General features: G+C 63.3%; 1 protein-coding gene across 1 annotated transcript; it reads right to left on the reverse strand.

The window, feature by feature from the left end:
* Positions 1-452: 452 nt before the first annotated feature.
* Positions 453-14,352, reverse strand: BLTP2 (bridge-like lipid transfer protein family member 2). The gene is made up of 39 exons (XM_074889830.1): positions 14,260-14,352; positions 13,244-13,373; positions 12,925-12,971; positions 12,494-12,656; positions 12,296-12,414; positions 11,879-11,939; positions 11,471-11,669; positions 11,182-11,305; positions 10,672-10,796; positions 10,519-10,586; positions 10,275-10,423; positions 9,904-10,022; positions 9,503-9,666; positions 9,106-9,370; positions 8,780-8,985; positions 7,519-8,614; positions 7,080-7,271; positions 6,782-6,984; positions 6,584-6,702; positions 6,290-6,510; positions 5,965-6,155; positions 5,781-5,880; positions 5,509-5,711; positions 4,878-5,172; positions 4,600-4,757; positions 4,270-4,476; positions 4,056-4,155; positions 3,679-3,861; positions 3,272-3,393; positions 3,041-3,196; positions 2,837-2,958; positions 2,572-2,752; positions 2,407-2,493; positions 2,193-2,303; positions 1,969-2,104; positions 1,602-1,726; positions 1,162-1,263; positions 927-1,061; positions 453-769 (listed from the first exon to the last, which is right to left on the reverse strand). The coding sequence occupies exons 1-39, from the start codon at positions 14,328-14,330 to the stop codon at positions 587-589; spliced, it is 6,738 nt and encodes a 2,245-aa protein (XP_074745931.1). The 5' UTR covers positions 14,331-14,352; the 3' UTR covers positions 453-586.
* Between the last annotated feature and the right edge of the window lie 23 nt (positions 14,353-14,375).

The following is a 14,375-nucleotide window of genomic DNA, read 5'->3' on the forward strand; positions in this document are numbered from 1 at the left end:
CACTGAGGGGCTCACGGCAGAGACCGGAGAGGGACGAGCACAAGGGCTGAGCCCAGGGCTGATGCAGGTGCTGTAAGGGAGCCCCAAACCCCCAAACAACCCCCAGGAGGGGCAGGGGCCAAGCCAGAGCGGTTGGGGTGCTGCTGAGCTGAGAGGGGGGACGGCGCTGAGCCTGGCACTGTGGCGTGAATGGGGAAGGCGAGTGACGAGCCGCTGGCCCAAGACTGTTCCAAATTAAAAACTCTTTATTTAAACTCTCTCCTGTTCCCCTTTCTCCCAGCCTGGAGCGATCCTGCTGCTTCATCAGGCACAGCAGGGAGGGGGGAAGCTCGCGGGAACCCTTGGCACAGGGGTCTGCGCCCCCACGAAGCGGCCCCGGAGCACGCTGCACCCCACAACCCCGTGCTGCTGCACCCCTGCCCCACAGCGACAGGGCTACCGAGGGCCTGCACGTGGCTAACCCCCGCCTCGGGCATCGCCACGCCGAGCAACGCGGGGCCCCCCCCACCACCACCATAGGGGTGCCCCTCCAGACCGGGGAGCACCGGGGCACCCCAATCCCTTCCCGGCCTGCCGGGTGCTGCCATCATTTGCGCCTGCCGAAGATCGACTTCTTGCCGGGGTTCTTCTCGCCCACACTCAGCCCGATGAGCAGACGCGCCTTCTCGTCCTCCTCCTGCTGCTGGATGGTCCCGTCCGATTTGTTCTCCAGCTTCCCCCGGGCCTCCGCGCCCGCCGCCGGCTTCAGGCGTAGCTTCTCTTTGATCACCTGCCCCAGGATTTAGGGGGTGAGGGCCTGAGCTGCTGAGCCAGCGCGGCTGCTTCCCGCTCTGGAGAACGTGCCCTCTGCCGCAGGGTTACCCCTCCAAACTGGGCAGAACGGCTCTAGCAGCTTCCCCGTGAGCGGGAAGAAGGCCCCCACGTACCTGTGCCACCAAGGCTTTGCGGCTGTCCCTCTTCACCGCCATGGCGAAGTCCAGCCACGTCCACGTGTTGTTGTGGTACTCCAGGCACGGCAGCACCAGGTTCAGGTCGCCCCAGTCCACGCTGTTCTTCTCGCCCTGGGTGACAGGGGTGTCAGGCAGCGTGGGATGATGCCCCCCCAAGCTGGAGGGACTGTGCCCCTTTTCCCCAGCACGCCCCGTCCCGCCGGCCCCGCACCTTGTAGCTGACGCAGAGTGGCACCTGCGGGATCTTGATGTAGATGAAGGAGTTGTTCATGGCCGCGCGCTCCTTCATCTTGTCGATGTCATCCACGGGATGCTGGGGACAGAGCAGAAGCCATGAGCAGAAGGGAAGGAGAGGGGACACAGCCAGGAACCAGATGGGAAGGGACAGCCGGGCACTGGGCCATGGCATTGCTTCACCGGCAAGAGGTGAGAGCTGCTCTGGCATGGTGTTAGGAAAATGAGATGCTGCAGGGATCACATCAAGTGTGCAGGTGCTTGGTTGTAAAGGTTGAAAATTCTCATAGTGGGAGGGAGCAGGAGAAATGGATGGGCAAGGGAGGCCATGGCTGCCCAGCCCTGCAGCTGAGGGAAAGCAGACTGGCTCCACAGCAGGGCTCTCCCAGATTCCCCCCTCAAGGCATCAGCAGGTACCTCGGGTGCTTTTCGGAATGATCTTCTGACCCCCGACGTCCGATTCAGACCCTGAGCAACTCCCTTCCCTGGGCCCAGCGAGTCATCGGCCACGATCAGCTGCCGTGGCTTCACCACAGGGATCCCTGGGACAAAGAGGGTGGGAGGTGGTGGCTGGTGTCTGGCTGGGAATTAGCCTTGACCCAGATCCCTTCCAGCTTCACTGCTCTCCCCACTGGCTCCCTGCCCACAGGGGAGACTGTGAGTCCCTGTTCCTCGAAGCGTGGCCTGCCAGCAGCTGCCCACAAACATACCCTGGACACGCAGCCAAAGCTGCCCAAGGACATCGCTCAGGTGCCAGGGAGGAGGGTGACCATAAGCCTCTCACCTGTCGTCACCAGCTTGGACTTGTCTTCCTCATCCCCCACCTCCTCCTCCTCCACATTGCGGCCAGGGAAGAAGAAACCCATCATCCTGTGGAAGAACTGGTGGGTCAGCTGGATGGTGAGGGGTACCACGTTCACCTGCGGGGAGAGAGGCCACGTCAGAGCCAGACACACGCTGCCGGTGCCCCACGGGGGACTCTGCCACCTCCCACCCTGGCCATGGCACCTCGAAGTGCTCCTTGATGGAGATGCCTCCCACCGGCGGCCGGACCTTGCTGAAAATCCTCAGTGCCAGCTGCCGGCCGGACTGGCAGGAGCTCTGGGGACGCAGCACCACCTGCAGGGAAGGGGATGGGTGGCTGCGGTGAGGACAGGCCACCCTGGCTGGGCCACCTGTGGGTCCCTGGGGTGCAGAGCTGCTCCCCAAGACTGCTACTTGCCTTGTACACAGCGTTGGGCAGGAGGTTGTTCATGGTGACCCAGCCCAGCTCCAGCAGATGCTCGGCCGTGTCGTCAGACTTGTTGACCTGCGCACACAGACCCGTCAGCCCCGCACGTCCCTGGCCCCAGCTCAGGGGCTGCGGTGTCACCGGCCGGGGCGGTACCTTGCTGTAGAGGAAGCGCTGGAGCTCCAGCTCAGCTATGCCCAGCTGCCCGTCCTCCTCGGTCAGGCGCCAGCGGGCCTGGGCGAAGTAGAACTCAGTCCGCCGTGCCACGCTCACGTCCTCCGGCTGCTTTCGCAGCTCCATCTTGTTGGCTCGCTGCAGCTGGAAGTCCTTGAAGCACCTGCAGCGGAGAGGGGAGCGCTGGGATGTGGGAGCCCTGGAGTAAGGGGGACACAACGCTGGGGAAGCCAGAGATGGCCCCTACCTGATCAGTATGTTCAGCTCCTCGCTCTCCAGCTGCAGGTCAGCTTTCTCCTGGCTCAGCTGCTGCTGCAGCCTGTGGTTGAGGTCGAGCAGGCTCTCATTTTTGCTGTCGTCCTGCAAGGACTGAAGGACAGACAACCCTCAGCACCCTCTGTCCCGGAGCAGGGACCCCAGGGAGCCAGGCCCTGCCTGGATGCGGGCTCACCTTCACGTTGGAGTACATCTGCTTCTCCAGCTGCCGGATCTGGGCGACGTGCTGCCTCACAGCCTCTTGCAGGTGTAGGATACTGCTGCGCTGCTCCTCGGGGTTGCTGGAGATTTCCAGCTGGAAGCGCACCCGCTGTTTCTTCTCGCTGTGCTCCTAGACACAGGAATAGGGCGTTAGGATTGCTCTGGGTGCAGTGAATGACACGGTGACCTGAAGCCTCGTGGGTACCTTGCGTTTGGGCTCCACGTGCAACAGCAGGTTGTTGACTATGTCGAGGATCATGGCATACTGCGCGGGGTTGGTGGAGATCTCCAGGTCATGGTGGATCAGCGTGAATGTATCCACAGCTCCTGGAGGGACACACAAAGGGTAAGTGGGGCCTCAGCACGGCCAGGAATGGGATGCACGTGGGGGCCAGCCAGAGATGGAGAAGGATGGGGAATAAACTAAGGTGGTTACACTGGCTCCAGGAGGCACAGCGTGTCCAGTGTCATCAGGTGCACTGCTGGGGACCCCTCCTGTACGCACCCCTCTGATCTCAGCAAGGCCAAGACAGACCATCCCTGGACTTAGCTGGCACTTGTGGGTCAGCCCAGAGCTCTACCCCCCGAGACACACTGCCTGGATGTACTCACCCTCCTGCTTCTTCAGCAGATCCTCCTTCTCCTGATTGGCAGGAGTCTCGGGGGGCTTTATCTGCGTGGCCAGCTCGGGGTCGATGTCATGGCTGTAGCTGATATAGTACATGCGGCAGCTGCAGCGAGAGATGATCCTCTGCACCTGCTGGGTCTGCTGGGCTTCTGAGGGCTGGTTCCAGTCTGGAGACAGGCAGGGCACCATGGTCAGAGCGCCATGTCCTGGCATGTTGGGGACCCCATGGCGCAGGGCTCGGAGCATGAGCCAGCTCCTGGAGCCGTCCGGGGACAGGCCAGGCACTCTCAGCTTCACCACCCTCGGGGTCGCACGTGAGCAGGACTGGGGGAGGCACCGCAGCCCGAGCTGCAGGCAGTACCTGTGGTGGTGCTGACCATGCCCCCCACTGCCTGCCCGCTCTCCATCAGCTCCTGCACTGAGTCCAGGCTCCGTTGGCGATGTTCCTCAATATTTTTCACCTGGGGAGGCAAGGAGGCACCGCTGGCTGTCCCTGCTCTCCCTACCTTGGCACTGACAGCGCTGCCTGCCCCCCTTGCAGCTCACCCATCACAGCCCCCCCCCGAGTCGCTCACCTCCAGCCAGAGCTGCCCGTGCTCCCTCTCGGTGGGGCTGCTCTCTGTCGTGGCAAAATACTGCATGCCATCCAGCAAGCAGGTCCAGGACGTCTTCTGCTTCAGCGTGTCCCCGTACCAGGCGGGGTGGTGCTGGCACTGCAGCAGCTGGGCCTTCGCTGCAGACACAATCACGCAGCCCTCTGTCTCGGCACCACGCAGCACCATCTGCAAGGAGAGAGACCCCGCAGGGGTCAGGGGAGCCCTTCTGGGGCCAGCACGGCCCCTCTCACAGCAAGGCCATGGGGAGCGGAGAGCGTGGGGACAGGCAGGCTGGCCGAGGGCAGGTACCTGGCAGTTGACCAGCTCGATGAGGCAGTTGCGGTTGTAGATGTCGTCGGTTTGGCAGGCGGCAATGCCGCAGAGCTGCTCGCTAGCCCCCGATTCCTCCTCTGTGAAGACCACGAACTTGTCCGTCTCCTCAATGAGCTTCTGCAGCATGTAGGCCCCTGGGGAAGGAGAACGGGTCAGTGCAAGGCTGCGGGGGACTGGCTGGGGGTGACAGGGTGAAGGCAGGCGTGGCTTTGGGCTAGCATGCACATTGCTGGCTGTGGGTTTCACCCACTCACCCCCCGAGGAGGCTCTCTCAGGACGGCCGCTGGTGATGGGAACGGTCACTCTGGCAGGGACAGAGTGAGCAGAGAGCGGGCCCCGCTTCAGCTTCTTGGCTTGCAGCTGCGTGTCGATTTTTAGCCCCTTCAGGGCCTCGGTGGACAGGTTGCGCTTGAGCACAGCCGCTTTCTTGTAGCCGTCGTAGAGGCCGAAGGCGATGTCCCGGTTGGTGGTGGTCCAGGATGCCCGCAGATCCACCAAGTGCAGCTGGTGCGTGTGGAAACCATCGTCCCCATCCCGGAGGGGCAGCTCCTGGGCACAGAGGGTCAGAGCCTCAGCATGACAAAGCCACCACCAGCCCCTGCCCACAGGCCTTGCACACAGGGGTGGGGAGCCCTGCCAGTCCCTGCAGGCAGAACGGGGGGACCAGAGCCTGGGGGACCACCCCAGAGCCCTCAGCAGGGACCCACACCAGGAATGCTGTGGCTGGAACAAGGCATCCCTTCGCCCAGGTGCTTGGGAGATCAGAGGCCAGGCAGGTCTGTCCCCTCTCCAGCCAAATCCCTCCCTCATTGCACCCAAAGACCAAGGTCCCCTTGTCCCAGGGGGATGCCATCAGGCTGCCATGCCCTATGTTTGCGGCGGTACCTCCTCAGCCGTGCGGTTGCTGTGCCGCTGGTAGGTGAGGGAGGACAGGCTCAGCAGATGGGTTTTCTTCACCAGGGTGTCGAGCCGGTGGTCAGCATTCTCATCGCAAGTGGAGGCCATGAGGTGGACGGTGACCTGGCTCAGGTCGCTCACCATCTGCGTGATGCTCCATTCCGAAATCAGGCGTCGCATCACCGTGCCGGCTGGGGGACAGGGAGAGGAGTCAGCCGGGGCCCTGCCCTGCCTGGAAGCGCTGCCGGCAGGGCCCCCACCTTGCGGGATGAGCCGCTGGGTACCACGAGTGAAGATGTGCCCCTGGCAGCACTCCACCTGGATCCCCCGCTGCTGGGCAAAGGAGGCCCAGTAATGCACCTGTGAGGGAGCAGAGAGCAGGGGCTGAGTGCCCAGCACAGGCAGAGCGGGGAGGTAACACCAGATCCCACCCCCAGGACTTGCCTGCAGCCGGGGGAAGAGCGCGGTATAAGACAACTGCTTGTAATGCTGCCCCAGCTTCTTCTTACTGGGTTTCATGTTGTTGAAGAGCTTCCCGCGGCAGATGGGGCGCGTCACGCTGGTCCACGTGGCCCAAAAGTTCTGCATCCAGCGGAGGGTGCTGCTGTAGAGCAGGATCCGGGGCTGGGAGTGCTCTGGGAATACACCCGCCGTCAGCCAACGCTGCAGGGCAGGGACACGGCAGCATCCAACCCAGGACCGATAAGGATGGCTAAAACCAGCACGCCCTGCCCCGTCCCCAAGGGATCCCTGGCATGCTGTCACCCACCCTCACTGGACCGCGTCAGGTCCATCCGGATGGAGAGGTTGAGGTTCTCGGAGCGGAAGGCGTGGTAGGAGTCGTACTGCTGCCCCACCGGCACCTCGGGCAGGAACTCGGGGGAGCGCAGCACCACGCCGTGGTGGTCATGGGGGTTCCCGTGGCACAGCCACTGCAGGTCCAGCGTCATACACAGGTCGGGCAGGTGCAGGAAGCAGCAGTCGTCGTACCTAAATGGGGAAAGACACATCGGTTACCCCCCAGCACTGGTGGCAGCCCCCGTGCTCCTGGGCCCACGCTCACTTGGAGGCTGTCCGGACATTGATGTCCAGGTTGCCCTTGAAGACGAACTGCCCGGGTTTCCAGTGGAAGGAGAGGTGGCTCCACTCCCAGTGCATGTTCTCCGTGGTGTTGTAGGGATCCTGCAAGGACAAACATGGGGAGAGGCAGGTGTGAGCTGACCCCACGCCGCGCTCTGCTCCCTACCCCGGCAGCACCCACCTCGGTGGCCAGCTGGTGCAGGTTGGCCTGTTCAATGTCCATGTGCCAGTCCCCGTGGAAGAGAAGGCGGCTCTTGTCCCACCAGGGCAATGGGGCACTGGGGTCCTCTGAGGGCTTGGTGAGGAGATCCACACACTGGCCGATCAGGGTCCAGGCTGGGTCCCAGCAGGGCCCCCACACAATGGTGTACTGGGAGATCTCAGCTGGGGACGTACAGAGGTTGGCTCAGCCCTTTGCATGTCCCACACAGCCCCATCCCCACCCCGGCACAGAGACCCCTTGTCCCTCCAGCTCTTACAGTGGAAGTCGTGGTAGAACTTCAAGGGTGGCATGTTCCTCTCCACTGTTGCATCCCCCCAGGGCAGCCCCAGCTTCAGGACCTGGCGGCGCCGGGAGCAGGCCTGGCCGCACTGCTCGGCTCCGATCAGCCGGCCGGAGAGCTGCCAGTTCCGGATCTCAAAGAGGTAGCGAGGGTAGTCACGGATCCGCACTGCAGGGCACAGGAAGGGCTGAGAGATGGGGCAGCCGAGGGACACTGTCCCTCTCCCCCTCTAGGCCATGGCAGAAGCCGCTGTCCTGTCACATCTCTGCTCCCTTCCCACTCCCTTGAACCTCCAAAAATCACTGCCCCTGCTTGGTTACACATCACATGGTGCCAGCAGGTCCCTGTCCTGGGAGCCCAGGCCACATAGCCACTGTGCTGTCCTCCACGGGCACCCTCACGCAAAGCAACTCACCAAAGAAGCTGCCAACTCTGCCCTTCATCATCCGGCACCACTGGGTGACCATCTCCAGACCCTCGGCGGGGAACGGGCTGACGCTGTCCAGGTCCCTCATCTGCTCCAACACACGCTCCGTGCCATGGAAGGACTCATCGGCCATGGCCACCAGCTCCAAGTGTGCCAGGGTCCAGGTGAGAAGGGCTCTTCGCATGGGCGTGTTGGCATAGAGGCGCCGCGAGCGCTGGATGTAGATCTCGATGTTCTTCTTCTCCAGCGAGGCGTAGAGCTCCTCGATCTTGCGGGCAGGCAGCAGCTCACCGTGCTGCTTGCGCAGCGCGGCCACCTTGGCATCCAGCAGCTGCAAACGCTTGGCGCTCTCCTTGCTCTCATCCTTCATCAGCTCATAGTTGTCTCGTAACTTGACCTCGAAGACGTCATCCAGGAAGACCCAGGAGAAGTGCGTCACTTTGAGGAGGAGGTCGGGGGGCAGCGCCGTGCTGGCAGGGCGCCCGCGCCGATGCAGGCCTTTCAGCCACTTCTGCACGCCCACGGCAGCGTCCAGCGTGCGGGAGAAGTCGTACTGGTAGGGGAACTCGATGGTCACACTGGCAAAGGAGAAGGCCCAGCCACGGTTGCGGAGGGTGCGCAGGGTGGGGAAGGCGCAGCGGTGCAAGATGACCTCCTCCAGCTCTGGCAGCAGCTTCACCTCCACCTCCTTGAAGCTGAAGATGCTGTGTCCGTCAAAGCCGGCGGCCAGCTCGGGGCAGTAGCCGTGCAGGGCACCGCCGTGCCAGCTCACGGAGGTCCGTTCGGCAGCCAGGCTGATGTAGTTGGCCTCAGAGACAAAGGCTGTGAGTTTGGCAGAGCTCAGCTCCAGCGACAGGGACAGGAGTCTTTTGGGGGGGGTCCCATCTGGCTGAAGGGGCCCTGGTGTCTCAGTAGGGGTGGCTGGGTGGGACGCTGGGCTCTCTGGGGGAAGGGAGGGAGGCGTCCCGTGGCCGAGGGCGCTCCGCAAGGCTTCGTGGCACTGCAGGGTGGCCAAGGTGTGATGGTACAAGTGCATGTGGTCGGGAGGGCTCCACAACACCGCCAGCCCCTCGCCGCACTGCACCTACACCGGAGAGAGCAAACAGGCACCAGGTCACTGCCAGGTGCTGCTCAGCACACCCCTCTTCTCCTCTCCGGCACCTTTCGGTGCCAGCCATTCTTCCCCCTACCTCATCCATCCCAGTCTCACCAGTACAGCATAAAGCAGAGACCCAAGACCCACACCAACCTCCAGGGAGCGGATGCTGCTGTGGTAGGTGACAGAGAGCATGGAGAGGTTGGCCACTGGGTTGGGGATAGCAGGAGCTTTGCAGCACGGCTGCATCTTCTCCGTGATGCTCTTCACCAAGGCCAGCACCATGCCCTGGACGCTGACCGTGCAGCTCTCAGCACTCCCCAGGACAGTCAGTGTGTCCAGCCGCAGCTCCAGGGCGCCTAGAGAGGTGGCGTGTCAGTGCTGGAGGCATGGGAGAGGCACACCACGACGTGCCAGGTTCCTCTGACTGCGGGGCTGTTCCAGGACAACCACCTGGGATCAGCCTGGATGCTACTTACCCACCAGGGCTGAGAGCGTGAAAAGGTTCACGTCCTCCACCTTCAGATCCACCTTCCAGAGCAGCCCCCAGGGCTCGGTTGAGGCGGAGGGCGGCTGCTTGGCAAGCTCAGCTCTGCTGGGCCACGAGCAGAACAGGGGCAGGACCCTGGCCAGGCACTCGGTGCAGGTGTCCGACGACTCCACTTGCAACCCCCGGATGGTGCAGTCCAGGAAGAGTGTGTCTGACTGGGCGCTGGACATGCCCAGGGGCTGGTTGTAGCTGCCCTGCAGGACAAACAGGATCATCCCACTCAGGTGCAGAATGTCCCTATGTCACCATCTGTCCCATTGCCACCCACATGGAGTTGCAAACAGGCATCCCCCACTCCAAGAGCCACCCCTCAGCTCACCCCTCACCTGCAAGTTGAAGGAGTCGAGGATGAGGGCTTCTCCCCACACGTGCATGTTGGGGGGATGCGGGGCACGCTGGATGTGCGAGTCGTTGCCCACACGCCAGCAGAGGTGGTCCACAGCCAGCACCGCTCGCTGGTGCACACTCTGCGGCCGCAGGTGCTGGTAGTCTGCAGGCAGAGGAGGGGGTGACTGTGGGCAGGGCTCGCTGCTGCCTGCTCAGCTGCCCCCAAAGGGGCAACCCAGACACAACCAGGCAGGGCTCCACACCCCTGGCCAGATACAGACATGGGCAAGCACAGAGGCGTCACTGCCCTCCCCATTCCCGTCCTGGTGCCTCTCTGGCAGAGACACTGACCCCCAGAAAAAGCCCAGGAGCCACCCTGGTGCCAGCTGCCAGCCCGTACCTGCAGAGATGGAGTTGAAGCCCAAGGCAAAGGGTGGTGTGTCCCCCAGCTGCACTGACACATTGATGTTGGACAATGAGGCACACAGGATGATGGGTGCTATGATTTGGGGATAGCTCCTGCACAGGACAAGCAGGGATGGGCTGTTACTGGGGTGCTGTGTGCCACGGAGCCTGGCAGGGAGCAGGCCCAGAGGGATGCCCTCTCTGCAGGGGGCCCCCGACCGTCCACCACCCTCCGTACCAGCCTCCCTGTCCCACAGGCCGTGCACAGGGCAGAGAAGGTGCTGGGTGTCCAGGCACCCTGCCAGAGCACGGCAGGCAAGAGGAAACAAGCTGCGATACCAGCAGCTGCGCCAAGGCCAAGTTTACCTTCCCTTGTGCCCTTGGCTGGGGACAGGCACCGCCCGGCACCTGTATTCCTGTGCCAACAAGCCCAGCCAGTGTGAAAACTCTTGGTGGCGGTAGTGGATGATGCAGGTGTTGAGCAGCACAGCAGCCGAGAGGTCAATGGCTGTGACCTAGAGCAGGGAGAGGGCCAGGTGGCAAAAAAACTCATGCCAGGAGCCAAACCAGCCACCGCTGGGGGACGGGAGCGTGCCCAGCACTCACTGACCTGCACGCTGGTCTTCAGGGAGTTGAGGCACACGATGCGCTGGCGGCTCTGGGACAGGAGAAGGCCGTCTGGGGAGAGAGAGGAGCAGATGTGAGGGTGGGTGGAGGGCAGCGACGGCAGCCTTGTCCCACAGGCACCCTCCTGGCTACTTGCCCTCCAGCTGGAGGTCTACACTCATTTGGTCCAGGTCTGAGGTGGGTGTGAAGTTGCGCAGCGGGATCTGCTCCTCTTCACGCTGATAGAGAAACTGCAGCAGCTTCAGGCTCCAGGTGAGGTGCCTGTAAAAAGCAGGGAGTCACTGCCAGAAGGGAACTGCAGTCATGTCCTCCATCTCCCTGTTTCTCATCCCCAGCTGACCAGCACAGACAAAGGCAGCAGCCAGCGCCCAGCTGCAGCCCAGCTCAGTGCTCTCATCCCACCAGCACAGGATCTCATCAGGCTCTCTCACTGGAGAACCAGTTCACGTGCCTTCCTCCTTCCCCAGGAGCCCCGGCCCCAGGCCAAGCTCAGTCCTTCCCACTGGGGTGGGCTCTAGAACTCGCTCTCTGCAGTCTGGCAGAGCAGGGGATGAGCAGGGAATGGCACAGTTGTCCCCAGGTCCATGTCCCCAGCACTAATCGGGGCTAGGACAGCCGCCTCCTCCTCCTCCACCTGCCTCCTTACCTCTTCTGGCTGTTCATAGACAGCACCGTGCTGGTGTTCTCCAGTTTCACCTCCACCCTCCTGGGGATAAGCTGCAGCGTGTCCCTGCTCAGCAGAGACGGGGACTTCAGGGGCTCCCCTAGGCCTGGAGAGGGACACACAGAGTCACGGAAAGGCTCTTGCCCAAAACCCCCGTGCCCTGCAGTGGGAGGGAGCGATGGCACAGCCAAATCCCTCTGGCTTCCAGTGCAAGTATGGGGGCTGCCAGCCCCTGCCCTGCCTAGAGCTTGTCCCTGTCCCTGTCCCTGACCTGCACCGGGCTGTTCTCCCGTGCTGCTGTGCTGAGCCCTGGCAGTGACACGGTGCAGCAGTGGGCTGCAGAAGAGCCCTTCATGGAGTTCTGCCTGCAGGGTCCGGACACGCAGCTTGATGCCCACCAGCCGCCGCTTGCTGCTGATCTCCAGCGAGAGGGAGAGCGCCAGGGCCAGCTCCGCCAGGCAGGTGTCATCCTGGATGGGGACACGGGCAAGGGGTGCACAGGGAGTCACCTAACTCCCTGGCGGTGGATGTTGCAGGTGAAGCGCTGGGCACAGCACGGAGCCCAGAGCCTTGCAGCATCGCCCAGCCCCGCAGACATGCTGGAACAGGTCCTCAGGGTGTCCCAGAGAGCCCATGCCCAGGCTCGAAGTGTTGAATTTCTCCCTTCCCCAGCACTCACCAGCTGGCTGCTCCGGAGGACTTTGCTGTTCACCTTTGTCAGGCTCACCTCGCAGGTCAGGCTGGGGAGAGCACAGAACAGACGGAGGATGCGGGGCCTGCTGCCTCTGAACCAAGCCCCTGCCCTCTCTTTTCTGTGGGACACAGAGACCCCAAGACCCTGCTCCAAGTCCTCCCAAAAGCAGAGCACACCCTAACTCCATGCACAGCGCAGCAACTCATAATTTGGAGAACACACAACTCAACCTTCCCATGGAGCAAAAAGGGACCAGGCCAGCCTTAATGTGTCCCATCACAGATGACATGGGATGCTGCTGAGTGGGACAGAGAGAGGTGAGGCACCAGGTTGGGGTTGGAGGTACCTCCCTGCGACCCAGGGCCAGGCTGGAAGCAGAGCGGGGCGTGAGCACAGGGTTACCTCTTGCCGTCGCCGTTCAGCAGGAGACGCGTCTTGCTGGCTTGGATGTGCCAGAGAGACTCTGAGGTGGCCACGTGCAGAACCATGATGTTGATGGAGTCCATGTGGATGGAAAAGAGCTGGGGGGAAGGTGCTACTGTGAGCGATGTCCAACAGCAGCGCGGCCCACAACAGCCTCTCACCAAGTCAGTGCCTCACCTGGCTAAGGAGCCTCAGCAGGGAGGGTTTAAGAGTCAGGTCTGCTCTGCTTTCATTTCCATCGGCTTCTCTGGGAGCCTCCGGGATGGACGGCTGGAACCCAGGGCCCTTCTGGAGATCCGTGCGGATTCGCACCTCGCCAAAACATAGCTCGAAGTAGCAGCTGGGGAAAAACAGCACAGGGAAGGGCTCTCACACGGCCCGTACCCAGTCCCATCGCCAGGGATGCCCCCCACCCCTGGGGACTGGCACAAGGGCATCCACAAGACACTGCTACCCCAAAGTAAAGTGATACCCTCCCACACAGAGCAGACCATGGGGAAATAGGGACTGCAGAAGGTATAAAGGCAGCAAAAATGCAGTCAGAAGGGCCAGGGATGAGCCAGACCCCACCAAGAGGGCGGGGAGGGAGCTGGGGCGTGGGTACGTACGGCAGCTCCCGGCTCAGTTTACTGGAGATCCAGACGTGGTCAATCTCCTGAAAGAACACACAGGTAGGTTAGAGAAGAAACAACCTGGCTCTGCCTTGTGATGCTCATCCCAATATTCCCACTCCGCTCCCAACGCCTGGCATCATGCAGGGAGCAGCCAAAACCCCCCAAATTTGGCTGTGGGAGGAAGGGCCTGGCACCAGCTATGGGGGTGCACAACAGGAGCTTGGCTGCAGGGATTTGCTGCCAGCCTGGAAGTGACCGCAGCCGTCATGCCTGCCCTCGTCTGTCGGTGATCACCCCTCACCCAGGTACCTACCACAGTCTGCTGCTCCCGCTGGAACTTGAGGCTGATGTTCTGGGCCCAGAAGAAGCCAAAGGAGCCGATCTTCAGCTCCGCGTGAAGCTTCTGCCGGCACCAGGTGACAGCCAGGCGACACGCCAGCCACCTGCGGGGACGGGCGGAAGGCCGGGGTCAGCCTCCTTGCTGGGGCTGGGGGCCGGGGACCCTTCGAGCACCTGCTCCAGCCCCCCCAGCTGGGTATGAGCTCCCAGGGCCTGGCCCTGCTGCCACGGGTGCCCCAAGCTGGGGCAGAGACCCTGCAGGGACACCCCCCCCAGCCCTGAGGACCCTCTTTGACCCCCACACCCCCCTGACACCCCATGCCCACCCCTGTGGGCTCCCCTGGGCTCCTGTAAGCCCCCAAGTCCCTGACATCCTCCCACCCAGCCCTGTGGGTCTTCCCAAGCCCCCACAGCCCCCCCCTCCATGCCCTGCACACCACCCCTCCAGTCCTAGGACCCCCCAAACCCCTGTAGGCTCCCCCCCACCCACCTAATACATCTCCCCCAGCCCTTTGAGCCACCCCAAACTCCTGACACCCCCCAAACCCTCTTTGTCCCCCTTAACCCCTGCTGCCCCCCTCCTCCAGACCCCTGACACCTCACCCTCAACCCCGTGGGTCCCCCCACACCCCTGGCAGCCCCCACGCAGCCTCGTGGGCCCCCTCCCTCCCCGACACTACCCCAGCCAGCCCTGCCACCTCCCCAAAACCCTCGCGGGCCCCCAAAACCCCCTGCCACCCCCACTGCCACCCCCCTGGGCCCGCTCGTGACCCTTGCGAGCTCCCCCCACCCCAGCAGAGCCTCCCGCCCCCCCCCCAGCCCTGTCATCCCCCCCAAACGCCTGCGGGCCCCCCTAAAACCCCTGTCACCCCGCTGCAAGGCCCGTGGCCCCCCCCATGACCCCTGCGGGCCCCCCCCGGCTCTGTCACCTTCCCCGAACCCCCGTGGGCCCCCCTCCCACGCCCCCAAACCCGCCCCTCAGGCCCTGACCGCGCCAGCAGCCCGGCGAGCAGCGCGACGACGACGAGGCCGAGCAGCACGGCGGGCAGCGGCGGCGGCATGGCGGCCCCCCCGGCCCCGGTATGTGTGTCCCCCCCCTCCCACCC

Source organism: Strix uralensis, chromosome 20 (genome assembly GCF_047716275.1).
Source record: "Strix uralensis isolate ZFMK-TIS-50842 chromosome 20, bStrUra1, whole genome shotgun sequence".
In the NCBI taxonomy this organism is placed as follows: Eukaryota; Metazoa; Chordata; class Aves; order Strigiformes; family Strigidae; genus Strix; species Strix uralensis.